This window comes from Gobio gobio, assembly GCF_949357685.1.
Source record: "Gobio gobio genome assembly, chromosome: 23".
NCBI classification, from domain to species: domain Eukaryota; kingdom Metazoa; phylum Chordata; class Actinopteri; order Cypriniformes; family Gobionidae; genus Gobio; species Gobio gobio.
Window position 1 is genome coordinate 15040162 of NC_137119.1, and position 13116 is coordinate 15053277.

At 37.6% G+C, this 13116-nt stretch overlaps 2 protein-coding genes across 2 annotated transcripts in view; one reads left to right on the forward strand and one right to left on the reverse strand.

Moving 5' to 3' along the window:
* The window catches only part of gnal (guanine nucleotide binding protein (G protein), alpha activating activity polypeptide, olfactory type), a 152530-nt gene extending 144790 nt beyond the window's left edge, over nucleotides 1-7740 (forward strand). The window contains exons 11-12 of the mRNA XM_079806637.1: nucleotides 4853-4920; nucleotides 5255-7740. Of these exons, the coding sequence (XP_079662763.1) occupies nucleotides 4853-4920; nucleotides 5255-5401 (215 nt within the window). The 3' untranslated portion in view covers nucleotides 5402-7740. The remainder of the gene's footprint in view (nucleotides 1-4852; nucleotides 4921-5254) is intronic.
* Nucleotides 1-13116, reverse strand: part of elovl2 (ELOVL fatty acid elongase 2) — a 312772-nt gene that overhangs the window by 229458 nt on the left and 70198 nt on the right. The window lies entirely within an intron of this gene.

The window sequence follows — 13116 nt, forward strand, 5'->3', positions numbered from 1 at the left end:
TGACATGTCTGATCCTAGATCGTCACCATTGTTCAATGGGGGTAATATACATTTTTTTAGTTTTAATTGTAATCATTAATCATAATCATATTAAATGAAGCCAAGTACTACATCATTCCTGTCCCACTTAGATGCTCATATAACCTATTTACACGAGACCCACCTGAACTTCAGGGGCCAGCACAGGCTGAGGAGTAGATGGGTGGGGAAAATGTTCCAATCTTCATTTTCTGGGAAATCCAGAGGTGTAGCTATTATCCTACATAAAGCTATTGCATTTGTACATTCAAAGGATTCCTGATTCCTCAGGTAGATTTGTCATCGTTACTGGGCAAATTTATAATGTCAATATTGTTCTAGCTAATGTTTATGCCTCTAACTGGGACGACAAATCTTTTTTTCAAATGTTTCTGTTCAAAACATCGAGATGTATCCTCCCATTAGCTAGTTCTTGGAGGGGACTTTAATTGCTGGCTTAACCCACAACTAAATAGCTCCTCTGCTGATGATGTTTCTGCTGCTGTTTTGTGGGAAAGTCTTAAAGCCTATATTGGGGGGAGGGGGGATAATTTCATATACAGGCCGGGGTACAAGAGAAAACTGAGGGCTGAAAAGTTATCTACATCAGCAAAGCAAATATCTCAGCTTGATAATTTATACAGTGGGGAGAACAAGTATTTGATACACTGCCGATTTTGCAGGTTTGCCCACTTACAAAGCATGTAGACGTCTGTAATTTTTATTATAGGTTCTCTTCAAAAATACAGAAAATCACACTGGATGATTTTTAAGTAATTAATTAGCCTTTTATTGCATGACATAAGTATTTGATACATTAGAAAAGCAGAACTTAATATTTGGTACAGAAACCATTGTTTGCAATTACAGAGATCATGCGTTCTTGACCAGGTTTGCACAAACTGCAGCAGGGATTTTGGCCCACTCCTCCATACAGACCTTCTCCAGATCCTTCAGGTTTCAGGGCTGTCGCTGGGAAATACAGACTTTCAGCTCCCTCAAAAGATTTTCTATTGGGTTCAGGTCTGGAGACTGGCTAGGCCACTCCAGGACCTTGAGATGCTTCTGACGGAGCCACTCCTTAGTTGCCCTGGCTGTGTGTTTCGGGTCGGTGTCATGCTGGAAGACCCAGCCACAACCCATCTTAAATGCTCTTACTGAGGGAAGGAGGTTGTTGGCCAAGATCTCGCGATACATGGCCCCATCCATCCTCCCCTCAATACGGTGCAGTCGTCCTGCAGAAAAGTATCCCCAAAGAATGTTTCCACCTCCATGCTTCACGGTTGGGATGGTGTTCTTGGGGTTGTACTCATCCTTCTTCTTCCTCCAAAAATGGTGAGTGGAGTTTAGACCAAAAAGCTCTATTTTTAACTCATCAGACCACATGACCTTCTCCCATTCCTCCTCTGGATCATCCAGATGGTCATTGGCAAACCTCAGACGGGCCTGGACATGCGCTGGCTTGAGCAGGGGGACCTTGCGTGTGCTGCAGGATTTTAATCCATGACGGCGTAGTGTGTTAGTAATGGTTTTCTTTGGGACTGTGGTCCCAGCTCTCTTCAGGTCATTGACCAGGTCCTGCCGTGTAGTTCTGGGCTTATCCCTCACCTTTCTCATGATCATTGATGCCCCACGAGGTGAGATCTTGCATGGTGCCCCAGACCGAGGGAGATCGAACGTCATCTTGAACTTCTTCCATTTTCTAATAATTGCGCCAACAGTTGTTACCTTCTCACCAGGCTGCTTCCCTATTGTCCTGTAGCCCATCCCAGCCTTGTGCAGGTCTACAATTTTATCCCTGATGTCCTTAGACAGCTGCGCGTCGTTATTCACGCTATTTAAAACACACAGTTTATTTGTTAATTTCCTTTCCTTTCCCTTCTCTCTCTCTCCCCCTCTCTCTCTCACTCACACACAAGGAGCGCTCCATTCGACCATAAAAGTCAGGGTTGCAAACTCGAACGCATTTGGAGCATTCAAGGTTCTGTCTCACGCTCTCACTCTGCCGAAGTAAATCTCACGCCAAACTGCCAAACCTGCTTTTTATATGAAAGTCTAAGCTTTTAAAATGTAATACGAAATTCAAACATAATAATGTGGCATAACAGTTAAAGCCAGAGGCGTTGAAAAACAGAGTTGCGACATGCTCTCATCTCCCGGTGGCGCGCGCAGTCACATGGTTCACACAGAGCTCTCAATAGTTCCACACAAACCAGCGCTGTCAATACATTTGAATGGCTTAAGCGGATACACAACAGCTTCACATCACTATAGGTATTTGCATCAATTTTTGGTAAACTGTACAGCATAGTGTGCATTGATTATTACATCAACCATATTTACAGTATCATTGATGGAGATGCAACATTGTTAACATTAATGTTAATGTTTTTCTTGGATTTAGCCCTCAGGTATTCCTTACTCACACTTATACTCTTTGATTGTCAAATGTACCAAAATATATCCTCAAAATATTAAATAAATATTAAACTAAAATATAGAACATTTATTTAATTGAAAAATAGTTAAGGTGTATGGTCAACTTAACTATTTTTCAATTAAATAAATGTTCTATATTTTAGTTTAATATTTATTGAATATTTTGAGGATATCTTTTGGTACTAAATAGGCCTACTATTTGTGCAATAATTATGGTCCATTAATAACCATTATCATTAATGATAAAATATAATTATTTATTTTACAATTAGTGTAGTAATTAAGGTTAAAATAGAGAATTCCAATGCAAAGAGGCAAATTAGAGTCAATTTGTGGTTGGAAAAATAATCATTTTCATTTGTAATGCCATTACCTACTAAGTGCCTGTATGGCTCTTTAATAAATATACATGGCCTATAGTGGCCATAGTCACTGGCCATAGTCTAGTTACTCAAAAAAGTATTGCAGATCATAACGGCTTATTTATTTTTAGGTTTTGCATTTGAATACATATTTAGACTTCTTTAAATGTGAAATTTTAAAACGTTAATAACTTACATCCTAATATTTTTAATGATATTTATAAGCACACACAAGTGAATATTAATGAATGTGAGCAAATATAATTTAATCTATATAGTCTACTGTAAATATAAGGAAAAATAAGTTTGCCTTTTTAGCTCTAGTTTAAACTTTTCTTGGGTTAAATTATATTTGCTCACATTCATTAATATTCACTTGTGTGTGCTTATAAATATTATTAAAAATAGGAATGCATTGTATTTATACATATACTTATACATATATTTATACATATACTAACAACATATGAATTGATACTGACTCAAGATCGAAATCGATATTTGTGTCAATCACCAACCTGCAAAATCGGCAGTGAATCAAATACTTGTTCTCCCCACTGTATGCCATGTCCCCAAATATATATAAAGAGCTGTTTCTTCTTTACAGTCTGGGAAAAGTCCAGGACCAGTTGGATACCCGGTTGAGTTCTATAAAGTGTTTTGGTAAAAAAGTTCCAACAAAAACATTGTTGGATGTTTAAATGCCATCTTCCTCAGACTCTCAATCTGGCCTCTATTTCCTTCTTTTGAAAAAAGAAAAGGACCAATTAGACTGTACTTTCTTCTGTCTGATAAGTTTGCTAAATGTAGATTTCAAACTGTTATCTTTTAACCCTTTTAACCACACCACGGGTTGATTAAAACATTCAGTGCATCATACAGACTATAAAAAACTGACAACATGCTTTATTCATATTAGATAGTAGATACACAAATTTACTCATTCTCTCAAGTAGCCAACCCTTTAAAATAGCTTCATCTTGGAATCCATGTTACACATAAATACAATGCATTCCTATTTTTCTCCAGCATAACTTTTTTCAAGATTCAGACTCTAAGATACTGGACTTTATCTGGAATAAAAAGGTCCAGGGGTTATGTAAAGTATACAGAGACCCAAGACATTGGGGGGTTTGGCATTACCTAACCTGAGGTTCTATTAATGGGCCACCAATATTAGAGTTTTAAAATATTAGCTTCAAAATAAGAACTTAGATTCTCTTCCCTTAAAGCTTATGATGGAAGGAAATTCCACTTAACCCACCTCATTGAATGCTTTAATATACTCTCCCATTCTGTCTTCTACCTCACCTTTTGCTAAGAATGTAATAGTTAAGACCACTCCTAAGATCTGGGTTCAATCCTCAGCAGGGTACAAAGATCATCTATATGTGCCAGACGTTTCTATTATACAAAAGCTAGATTAGCTAAGATATATAAGTGAGTTTTGGAAATTGTTGGGTCCACTCTTTCAATATATTAAAGAGATTAATTTCTCACCTAGTCCTAATTAGGACAGATGGGCCTGGTTGGTAAGGAGTACGTTTTTGATGTAGATTTTTTTCATTTTAAATACCATAAACAGCTCAATTAACTGCACAACTACAATCTCTGAACAATGTTCTGTACATATGTACATATTCCACATCTGATTCATTGTGATGAAGTGCGTTTATGTTTGTAAATAAAAACTTTATTTATATAGCGCTTTTTACAATGCTGATTGTTTCTAAGCAGCTTCACAGTGTTAAACAGGAAAATAATGCAACAGAATTTTATTCGGCCGTACAGCCGCTCTGGAGAAAATGGTGATGTCATCTAGCTCATTTCAATTATCAGCTTGAAATTATTACAGCTGTGCAGTGTTGGAAAAGCTTGAAAATGCACCTTGAAAAGTGCTTTAATTTGACTTTGGGAAAAGTGTAAGAACCTTTTGAAACCCACCCATACCTAAATATGCATCCTTCCATTTTTCAAATAGTTCCTATTGCCTAGCATAATTTAACAATAATCTGTTTTCTTTATATGCACAGCGACCCCTGACCCAGGAGAAGATCCGAAAGTGTCCAGGGCAAAGTTTTTTATCCGAGATGAATTTTTGGTATAAATAAATGTTTTTACTCTCTTTATTTTTCAGTATCTATAATGTTAAAACACTATTAATGGTATTATAACAGATGTGTATGGGCTTTAGTACACTTTTGAACAATAAAGTTAAGTTACGGGGTTTGACTTTTATGCATAACTGCATTGCTATGTATAATTTAAGTTATAAGAGAAAATGTGTAAAATGGGACTTCTAACTAGTCATAATTTCTGTAAAGCTTTTTACTATTTTTAATTACGGTTTTGCATGTCAGCTACCCATTTGATGTTCTTGTTTTTAGTATTATACTGTAACTGCCTGGACTGTGTGTGTTTGCTTGAACCCACAGAAAATCAGCACAGCAAGCGGCACAGACAAACACTACTGCTATCCTCACTTCACCTGTGCCGTGGACACAGAAAACATCCGTCGTGTATTCAATGACTGTCGTGACATTATTCAGAGGATGCACCTCCGCCAGTATGAACTCTTGTGATTGGCTGCCTGGATCGGTTGCTCCTCCAATCAACACTTTTCCAGTCCCACATCACATGGGCTGAACTACTGAAGAGTGAAAATGTTGTAATATTTTTTCCTTTTTACGCTTTTCACTTGTTTGCTTTCCTTTTTTTATTTATTTTAGTCTATATATGAGATCTGAAGTGAGAGGGGGTTGAATGATATGAATGTGTGTGTATGAGATGAAATTAGTACTATTTTGTGTTTGTGTCACTCCCAGGTCATTCCTTTCTTTATATTTTATTTAGTTTTTCAGCATTGGCTGGCTTTAGACAAAGTTAGATAAGATGTGGTTAGACCAGCTGATGTAATGGAAACCTGTGGTAACCTGTGACCTGTGTCAGGGTGGTCTGACCTTTGACCTTTCTCCTTCATCTAATGAAGGGGATATTGGAGTACTTGACATAGGAGTGAAGGGGTACATGAAGGGTTTAATTTTGCAAGAGGCAAAATTCACAATGTAGCACCTCTATATTTATCCGTTTTTTTTATAGTTTAGTTTCATTTTTAATTGCCATTTTTGTTGCTTTTTTTTCTGCAAAGCGTGCAGAAAGGACTTCAGGGCTAGATAGGAGTTTGTAAACAATTACAGAGCACAGAGCGTAGTGTAGGAGCAGAGGCCTGTGAGATTTGCATTTTTTGCGGCAGCAGGCGTCCATCTTGGGAGAACCGCCACTGGCCAACTGATGCCTCCTTTACTATGGGCAGCCCCCACTTTGGAGGTAGTCATAAATATAGATAAAAAGAAAACCAATATATTTTTAGGGGGTTTGTTTTGTTAATCCTAAAAAATGTGCAAGGTCACTTAATCTTGTACAGGACTGCAAAATGTTATTTTGTATAACTTAAACAAGAAAGACAAAACTTTGACTTGTAGAAGCTCTTTGTGCCTTTGAATATGGCTGTACCTGTAAATGAGGATGAAGTATGTGTGATTGGACAGCGCTGTACAGCTTGATGTCAAATATTACATGCAGCACAGCGTGCTGATGGGAAATCTGAGTTTTTTTTCTGGTTTATAAAGCTACTTAATGTCTTTTACTATAAAATGAAGAAAAATTGGGCAAAAAATATTGTATACAATATGCAAAATTAACCTCTTTGTTCAGAAACTGCAAATACAATATGTCTTAAAATTCTTTCTTTGAATTTGTTTTCATCAAACGGACTCAGCTTTAAAATGTTGGAAATCTTTTCAAAATTTCCAAAATTTTGTCCTACTGTTGTTTCAGGAAGGGCACATTTTTAGAAGCCGCGTATATGCAGACTGTACACAGGGTCGTGCCGGTGAAAGCGTGTAGATATGTGTGATTGCATGTGTGTGCGCATACACATGCAGATTCTATACCACATTGTACTGTACATCTGCACTCTGTGTGTACATATACATTTATAAAAACGTGAAAACATATATTCTATAAATATATATGTACAATTATTCATAATAATATGTGTGCCTATATGTATACATATTTATGAATGTTTAGCGAGGTTGTATGCATAGGTATGCATATACAAAAGCATAATATAGAAGGAATGAGGAAGTAAGACTAGCGATTTCTTACTGGCCGTCCTGAGCGCATGCTGACTGCGCTGGCATTGTGAATGTGAGCACTGATAGTGTAAACCTCACAGCTTGAGGGGGTCCATAAAGTCTCTCTCACTCACCAGTGGGACAGTTATCATAAGTCAAATTTATAGTGCACCTCTAAATTGTAATATTTTTCTTCATTTATAGATTAAATGTACAGATATAACTGCATGAAAAATCATGAAAAGTCATTTGTGTATTCAAAAGATAAACAAACCGCATGCAGATTCAGAACAACCAGAGGTTGAGTAAATGAACATTTTTTAATTTTAATATGAATAATATATTAAACACGAGTGACGGCCCAGATTACTCATATTTAAAACATACACACTTGAGTCCATGCGAAATGCCCCATAAATTGTTAATTTTGATCTTTGACTGTACTCTTGCTGTTCACTTCTCAACTGGTGAAGTGCAGGGACAGTGTGTGGCTTAACTTTAGGCTGTGAGTGGCTGTAACACTGGTAGATAGGCTTTATTATCTTTACTCTCCTCTGCAGCTTTTACATGTTCAAACTTATTTCAGAAACTAAAATTATGAGTGACAATAAAGAAAAAAATCTTAATAATAAAAAAAATTGTCTGGCCTTCAAGGATTTTAATATTTCTTTTTCATTTCTTAACGATTATTTTAATAACGAGGCACATTAGAAGACCTTGGGCTTTGTTTAAAACGGAGTGTGGGAAGAAATGTTTGTTTTGCAAATAAAATACCTCTAAAGAAACTCGAGTTTGCCTTTGAATTGAGTAATAATCACCACTTTTAAACTTGGTTGCAGCTAAAATTCTTTATTTCCTAAAATCAGTAGGTTTTTTTTTTCATTGCTAATGAGCTAATACTGAATTCCATTGTTTCAAAGCTCTTCATACAGTCTGCATTAACAATATAAATCTTGACCAAAACTTGCTCAAACCACCAAAACAGAGCTTGTTCGTCAATAGCACACTGACTTGAAAAACAGCACCACTAACAACAGAGCATTGGATGATTAACTTTTAAAGTTTATTAAATTATTTTTTCACATAAATGTGTAATAATAGAATATGAATAACAGCTTTTTATACAAGCATATGTAACAAATGCTGCAATTTGGTTTTTGCATGCCTGTACAAACAACAACAACAAAAATCCTGAAATACCCAGGCTGAAAATAATTTTAAAAAATGTATTTAAAAAAAAGTATAGTATAACGACTCAGGGTTCTGGTCCTCTCTCTTGCTGTAAAAAAAAATTACAAAAACAAACCAAAAAATTGAAACCATGACACCTGTCTAGTCTTAGCTGAAATTGCAATTAGCCGTCCTTGGAATATTGTAAATGTTCTGCTATATACTTCAATATAATTACTGTAGAAATGCACAAAAGTAATTTTTTGATACAGAACTCCTCTTTGTTTAATGTGTTTGTTTGGAAAGCAGTGTATTAGCATTTGAAAAATGTGCTGCAAATATACAGTGTTTAACAGATGGTGGAGTATGACAAGAGAGTTCATGGATTTTGGGAGATGTGGTCATTGACTATATTTTTGTGCGAACATGAAAAATTGATTGCAGTATTGTCCACATAAACTTCTGTTTAGCTGACAATGTGAAGAGTTTTGACAGTGTGCATTTTAAATGCATTCAGCATTTTATATTAGGAAGAAAAAACACAGAGAACATCCAAACCAGGAAACTTCTTGATGCTGAACATTTGCTTGTTTCTGTGAATATGAACATGTGCTTCTGATACAATTCAGTGCCATATAACTGTGTCTTTTGTGCATGTTACAAAGTCTTGTACTTTGCTAGAAAGCTATTTGTCAAGTGCAGTGATGATCTGAACATCTTTAGATTGATGAGTGTTATCAGTGCAATGATCAGACAGCTGACGCAGTAAAGCGCTAACACGGTCCTCTCCTCTGGCAAAAAACACTTTGACAACCCGAAGTTGGACCTGGAGAACATTCCCTACAGGAAGTGACAGAATATACAACATTTAGTAAAATATCAGTTAAAGTTCCTTACATTTTTGGGCTATATTTCCTGACACTCACCAAGTATTTTTCTCTTGCAGTTTATAGTTAACTTATATTACATCACCTCTCAGGTTGTGTGAATGGTGACAACCTTGCATACATCAGTAAAACACTGTGAAAGAAGTTCATTGCATGAAACTAGCCACATAAAAATTTGCTATTAATTTCAAACAGCAAGAGAACAAAATTAACACATTATATTTCACTTATTCACATCATGTCCACATGTATGACTACTTTTTATCTATTGCAAGAAAAGTACACAGTATAATACAAATTCAAACTAAAACTAAAACACAGGATTGTTAACCTATTGTGCTAATTGTGACGTTCCATTAAAAAAACAGTACTGAAAACAGCCATTTCATATAGTCATAATTTCTGTATATCTGCCTTACTGCAGTGGGGTTAATGAAAGAAAGTTAAATACAAGAGGAGGTTTTGTTTACTCTAGATTTAAAAAGTTAAAGTCATGACATAAGCCATCAAATTTGCCTTGATATTTTGACCATCAAGTCATCTTTCAAGTTTCATATCTAAAAACATCCTCCTCATTCTAAACAAAGTATTTATTCAATCAAGCTCCACAAACAGAAATGATTGGACATTGCGGGATCTGTGACGTCACATGGGCAAATGGACATGACTGCCTTCTATGTCAAATGGATATGACTGCCTTCAGAGCAAGACACTGACGAATGTTATACATCAACGCACCATATGCCCCACCCACTGGCATTCAGTTGCTTAACGGCTGACAATAATTACATAATGCTCTATCTACAACCCCAAATCAGAAAAAGTTGGGACAGTATGGAAAAAAAGTGATTTCTAAATTTACTTTGACTTGTATTTCATTGGAGACAATATGATGAACACAAAATATTTCATGTTTTGTCTGGTCAACTTCATGTCATTTGTAAATATGCATCCTTTCCTGTCATTCAGACCTGCAACACAATTCAAAAAAAGTTGGGACAGGAGCAATTTAGGGCTAGTAATGAGGTAAAATGGTTAAATAATGATGTGATTTGAAACAGGTGATGTCAACAGGTGATTGTAATTATGATTTGGTACAAAAGCAGCATCCAAGAAAGGTCTAATCCTTTAGGAGCACAGATGGGCCGAGGATCGCCAATTTGCCAACAAATACGTGAGAAAATTATTGAAATGTTTAAAAACAATGTTCCTCAAAGAAAGATAGGAAGAGATTTGGATATTTCAGTGCATAACATAATTAAAAGATTCAAGGAATCTGGAGGAATTTCAGTGCGTAAAGGACAAGGGCGCAAGCCTAAGCTGAACAACCGTGATCTCCGATCCCTCAGGCGGTACTGCATCAAGAATCGTCATTCATCTATAAGCGATATCACCACATTGGCTCAGGACTACTTTGGCAAACCTTTGTCAAGTACCACAATACGTAGTTAAATCCACAAATGCCAGTTAAAACTGTACTGTGCCAAAAGGAAGCCCTATGTTAACAGTGTCCAGAAGCGCCGTCGACTTCTCTGGGCTCGGAGGCATCTGGGATGGACCATCACACAGTGGAAACGTGTACTGTGGTCAGATGAATCAGTATTTCAGGTATTTTTTGGGAGGAATGGACGCCGTGTGCTCCGGACCAAAGAAGAAAAGGATCATCCAGACTGTTACCAGCAGCAGGTCCAAAACCCAGGGTCTGTCATGGTATGGGGTTGTGTCAGTGCCCTTGGCAAAGGTAACTTGCACTTCTGTGAAGGCACCATTAATGCTGAAAAGTACATAGAGATTTTGGAGCATAATATGCTGCCTTCAAGAAGACATCTTTTCCAGGGACATCCATGCATATTTCAACAAGACAATGCAAAACCACATTCTGCACACACTACAAAGTCCTGGCTGCGGAGGAAGAGGGTACGGGTACTTGACTGGCCTGCCTGCAGTCCTGACCTGTCTCCAATAGAGAATGTGTGGCGCATTTTGAAGCGCAAAAACGGGGTGTACTGTTGCCCACCTTAAGACTTGTTTGCAGGAACAATGGGACAAAATTACACCTGAAACACTTCATCACTTGGTGTCTTCAGTCCCTAAACGTCTTTTAAGTGTTGTGAAAAGGAATGGCAACATTACAAAGTGGTAAATGCTTTACTGTCCCAACTTTTTTTGAAATGTGTTGCAGGTCTGAATGACAGAAAAGGATGCATATTTACAAATGACATGAAGTTGACCAGACAAAACATGAAATATTTTGTGTTCATATTGTCTGCAATGAAATACAAGTCAAAGTAAATTTAGAAATCACTTCTTTTTTTTGGTGCGTTTTCCATACTGTCCCAACTTTTTCTGATTTGGGGTTGTATAAATGTCGATTTTAAATGGATTTTTTTTCAAAACACGTGCAATAGGGGCACTGTTTTCTATACAATGACAGTATCCCATCATAACAGAGGCCGTAGACTGAGAAGCCTTAAAGGAGCCTCCCCTTAAAAACAGCTCATTTCAGGACGAAGGTTGAAAATAATCGTTTGTTCCCCTACATACATGAACACAGTTGGTGTGGGAATCTTTACACACCTCACGATCTGATTCTGGGAGTTACGACCCAATTCCAAAACGATTCTTGATCTACTTTTTTTCCCCCTTAATTACTTGAAAATCTTAATCTTTTTTTATTTAACTACGCAATACTTTTGTTTTTGCCCACATTTTTCATGAGCTGAACTCAAAGATCTAAGACTTTTTCTATGTACACAAAAGGCCTATTTCTCTCAAATATTGTTCACATATCTGTCAAAAAAAATTTTGAGCACTTCTTTGCCGAGATAATACATCCACCTCAAAGGTGTGTCATATCAAGATGCTGATTAGACAGCATGATTATTGCACAGGTGTGCCTTAGGCTGGCCACAATAACATTCCACTCTAAAATGAGGCAGAGACTGGAACACAACTGTCGTATACATCGATCCAGAGCATCACAAACATGCTCAATGGGTGACATGTCCGGTGAGTATGCTGGCCATGCAAGAACTGGGATGTTTTCAGCTTCCAGGAATTGTGTACAGATGCTTGCAACACGGGGCCGTGCATTATCATGCTGCAACATGAGGTGATGGTCGTGGATGAATGGCACAACAATGGGCCTCAGGATCTCATCACGGTATCTCTGTGCATTCAAAATACCATCAATAAAATGCACCTGTATTCGTTGTCCATAACATATGCCTGCCCATACCATAACCCACCGCACCACACAATGCCATACACGCTGTCTGCCATCTGTCCTGTACAGTGAAAACGGGATTCATCCGTGAAGAGAACATCTCTCCAAAGTGCTAGACGCCATCGAATGTGAGCATTTGCCCACTCAAGTCGGTTACGATGACGAACTGCAGTCAGGTCAAGGACCCCAATGAGGACGACGAGCATGCAGATGAGCTTCCCTGAGACGGTTTCTGACAGTTTGTGCAGAAATTCTTTAGTTATGCAAACCAATTGTTGCAGCAGCTTTTCGGGTGGCTGGTCTCAGAAGATCTTAGAGGTGAAGATACCTGGGCTGGTGTGATTACACATGGTCTGCGGTTGTGAGGCCGGTTGGATGTACTGCCAAATTCTCTGAAACGCCTTTGGAGAAGGCTAAGGGCGCGTGTCCACCAAAGCGTTTTTTTCACGCGGCTAGCTGGCATATTCAATTGTTTTCAATGGGAGCGGCGCATTTTTAGAACGCCATGAGCGTAACGAGTCGCTGAGAGTTGAAGAATGTTCAACTTTGAGCAAAACACAGCACTCATCACTGTCACTTTTCACCCAGCCGTCCAATCACAGTGGAGGAGGGGCGGGACAAATACAACACCGACCAACCGCCACATTCTGCATGTACAACGTCAACAGATGAAAACAAGCAGTATAATAACGGAACAAAATAATTTAAAACAATAGCCAGAGCAAATACTTTACATTGTATCAGCATTTTTATATAGATTCAATACAGAAACAAACTATCTGTGAAATGAGATACTAGTAACACTTCCGTGGATATTCCGTATCATAAGCAAAGAGTCTCAACTGAAAAAAACGCTGCGCTGCCAAAATGCTCTC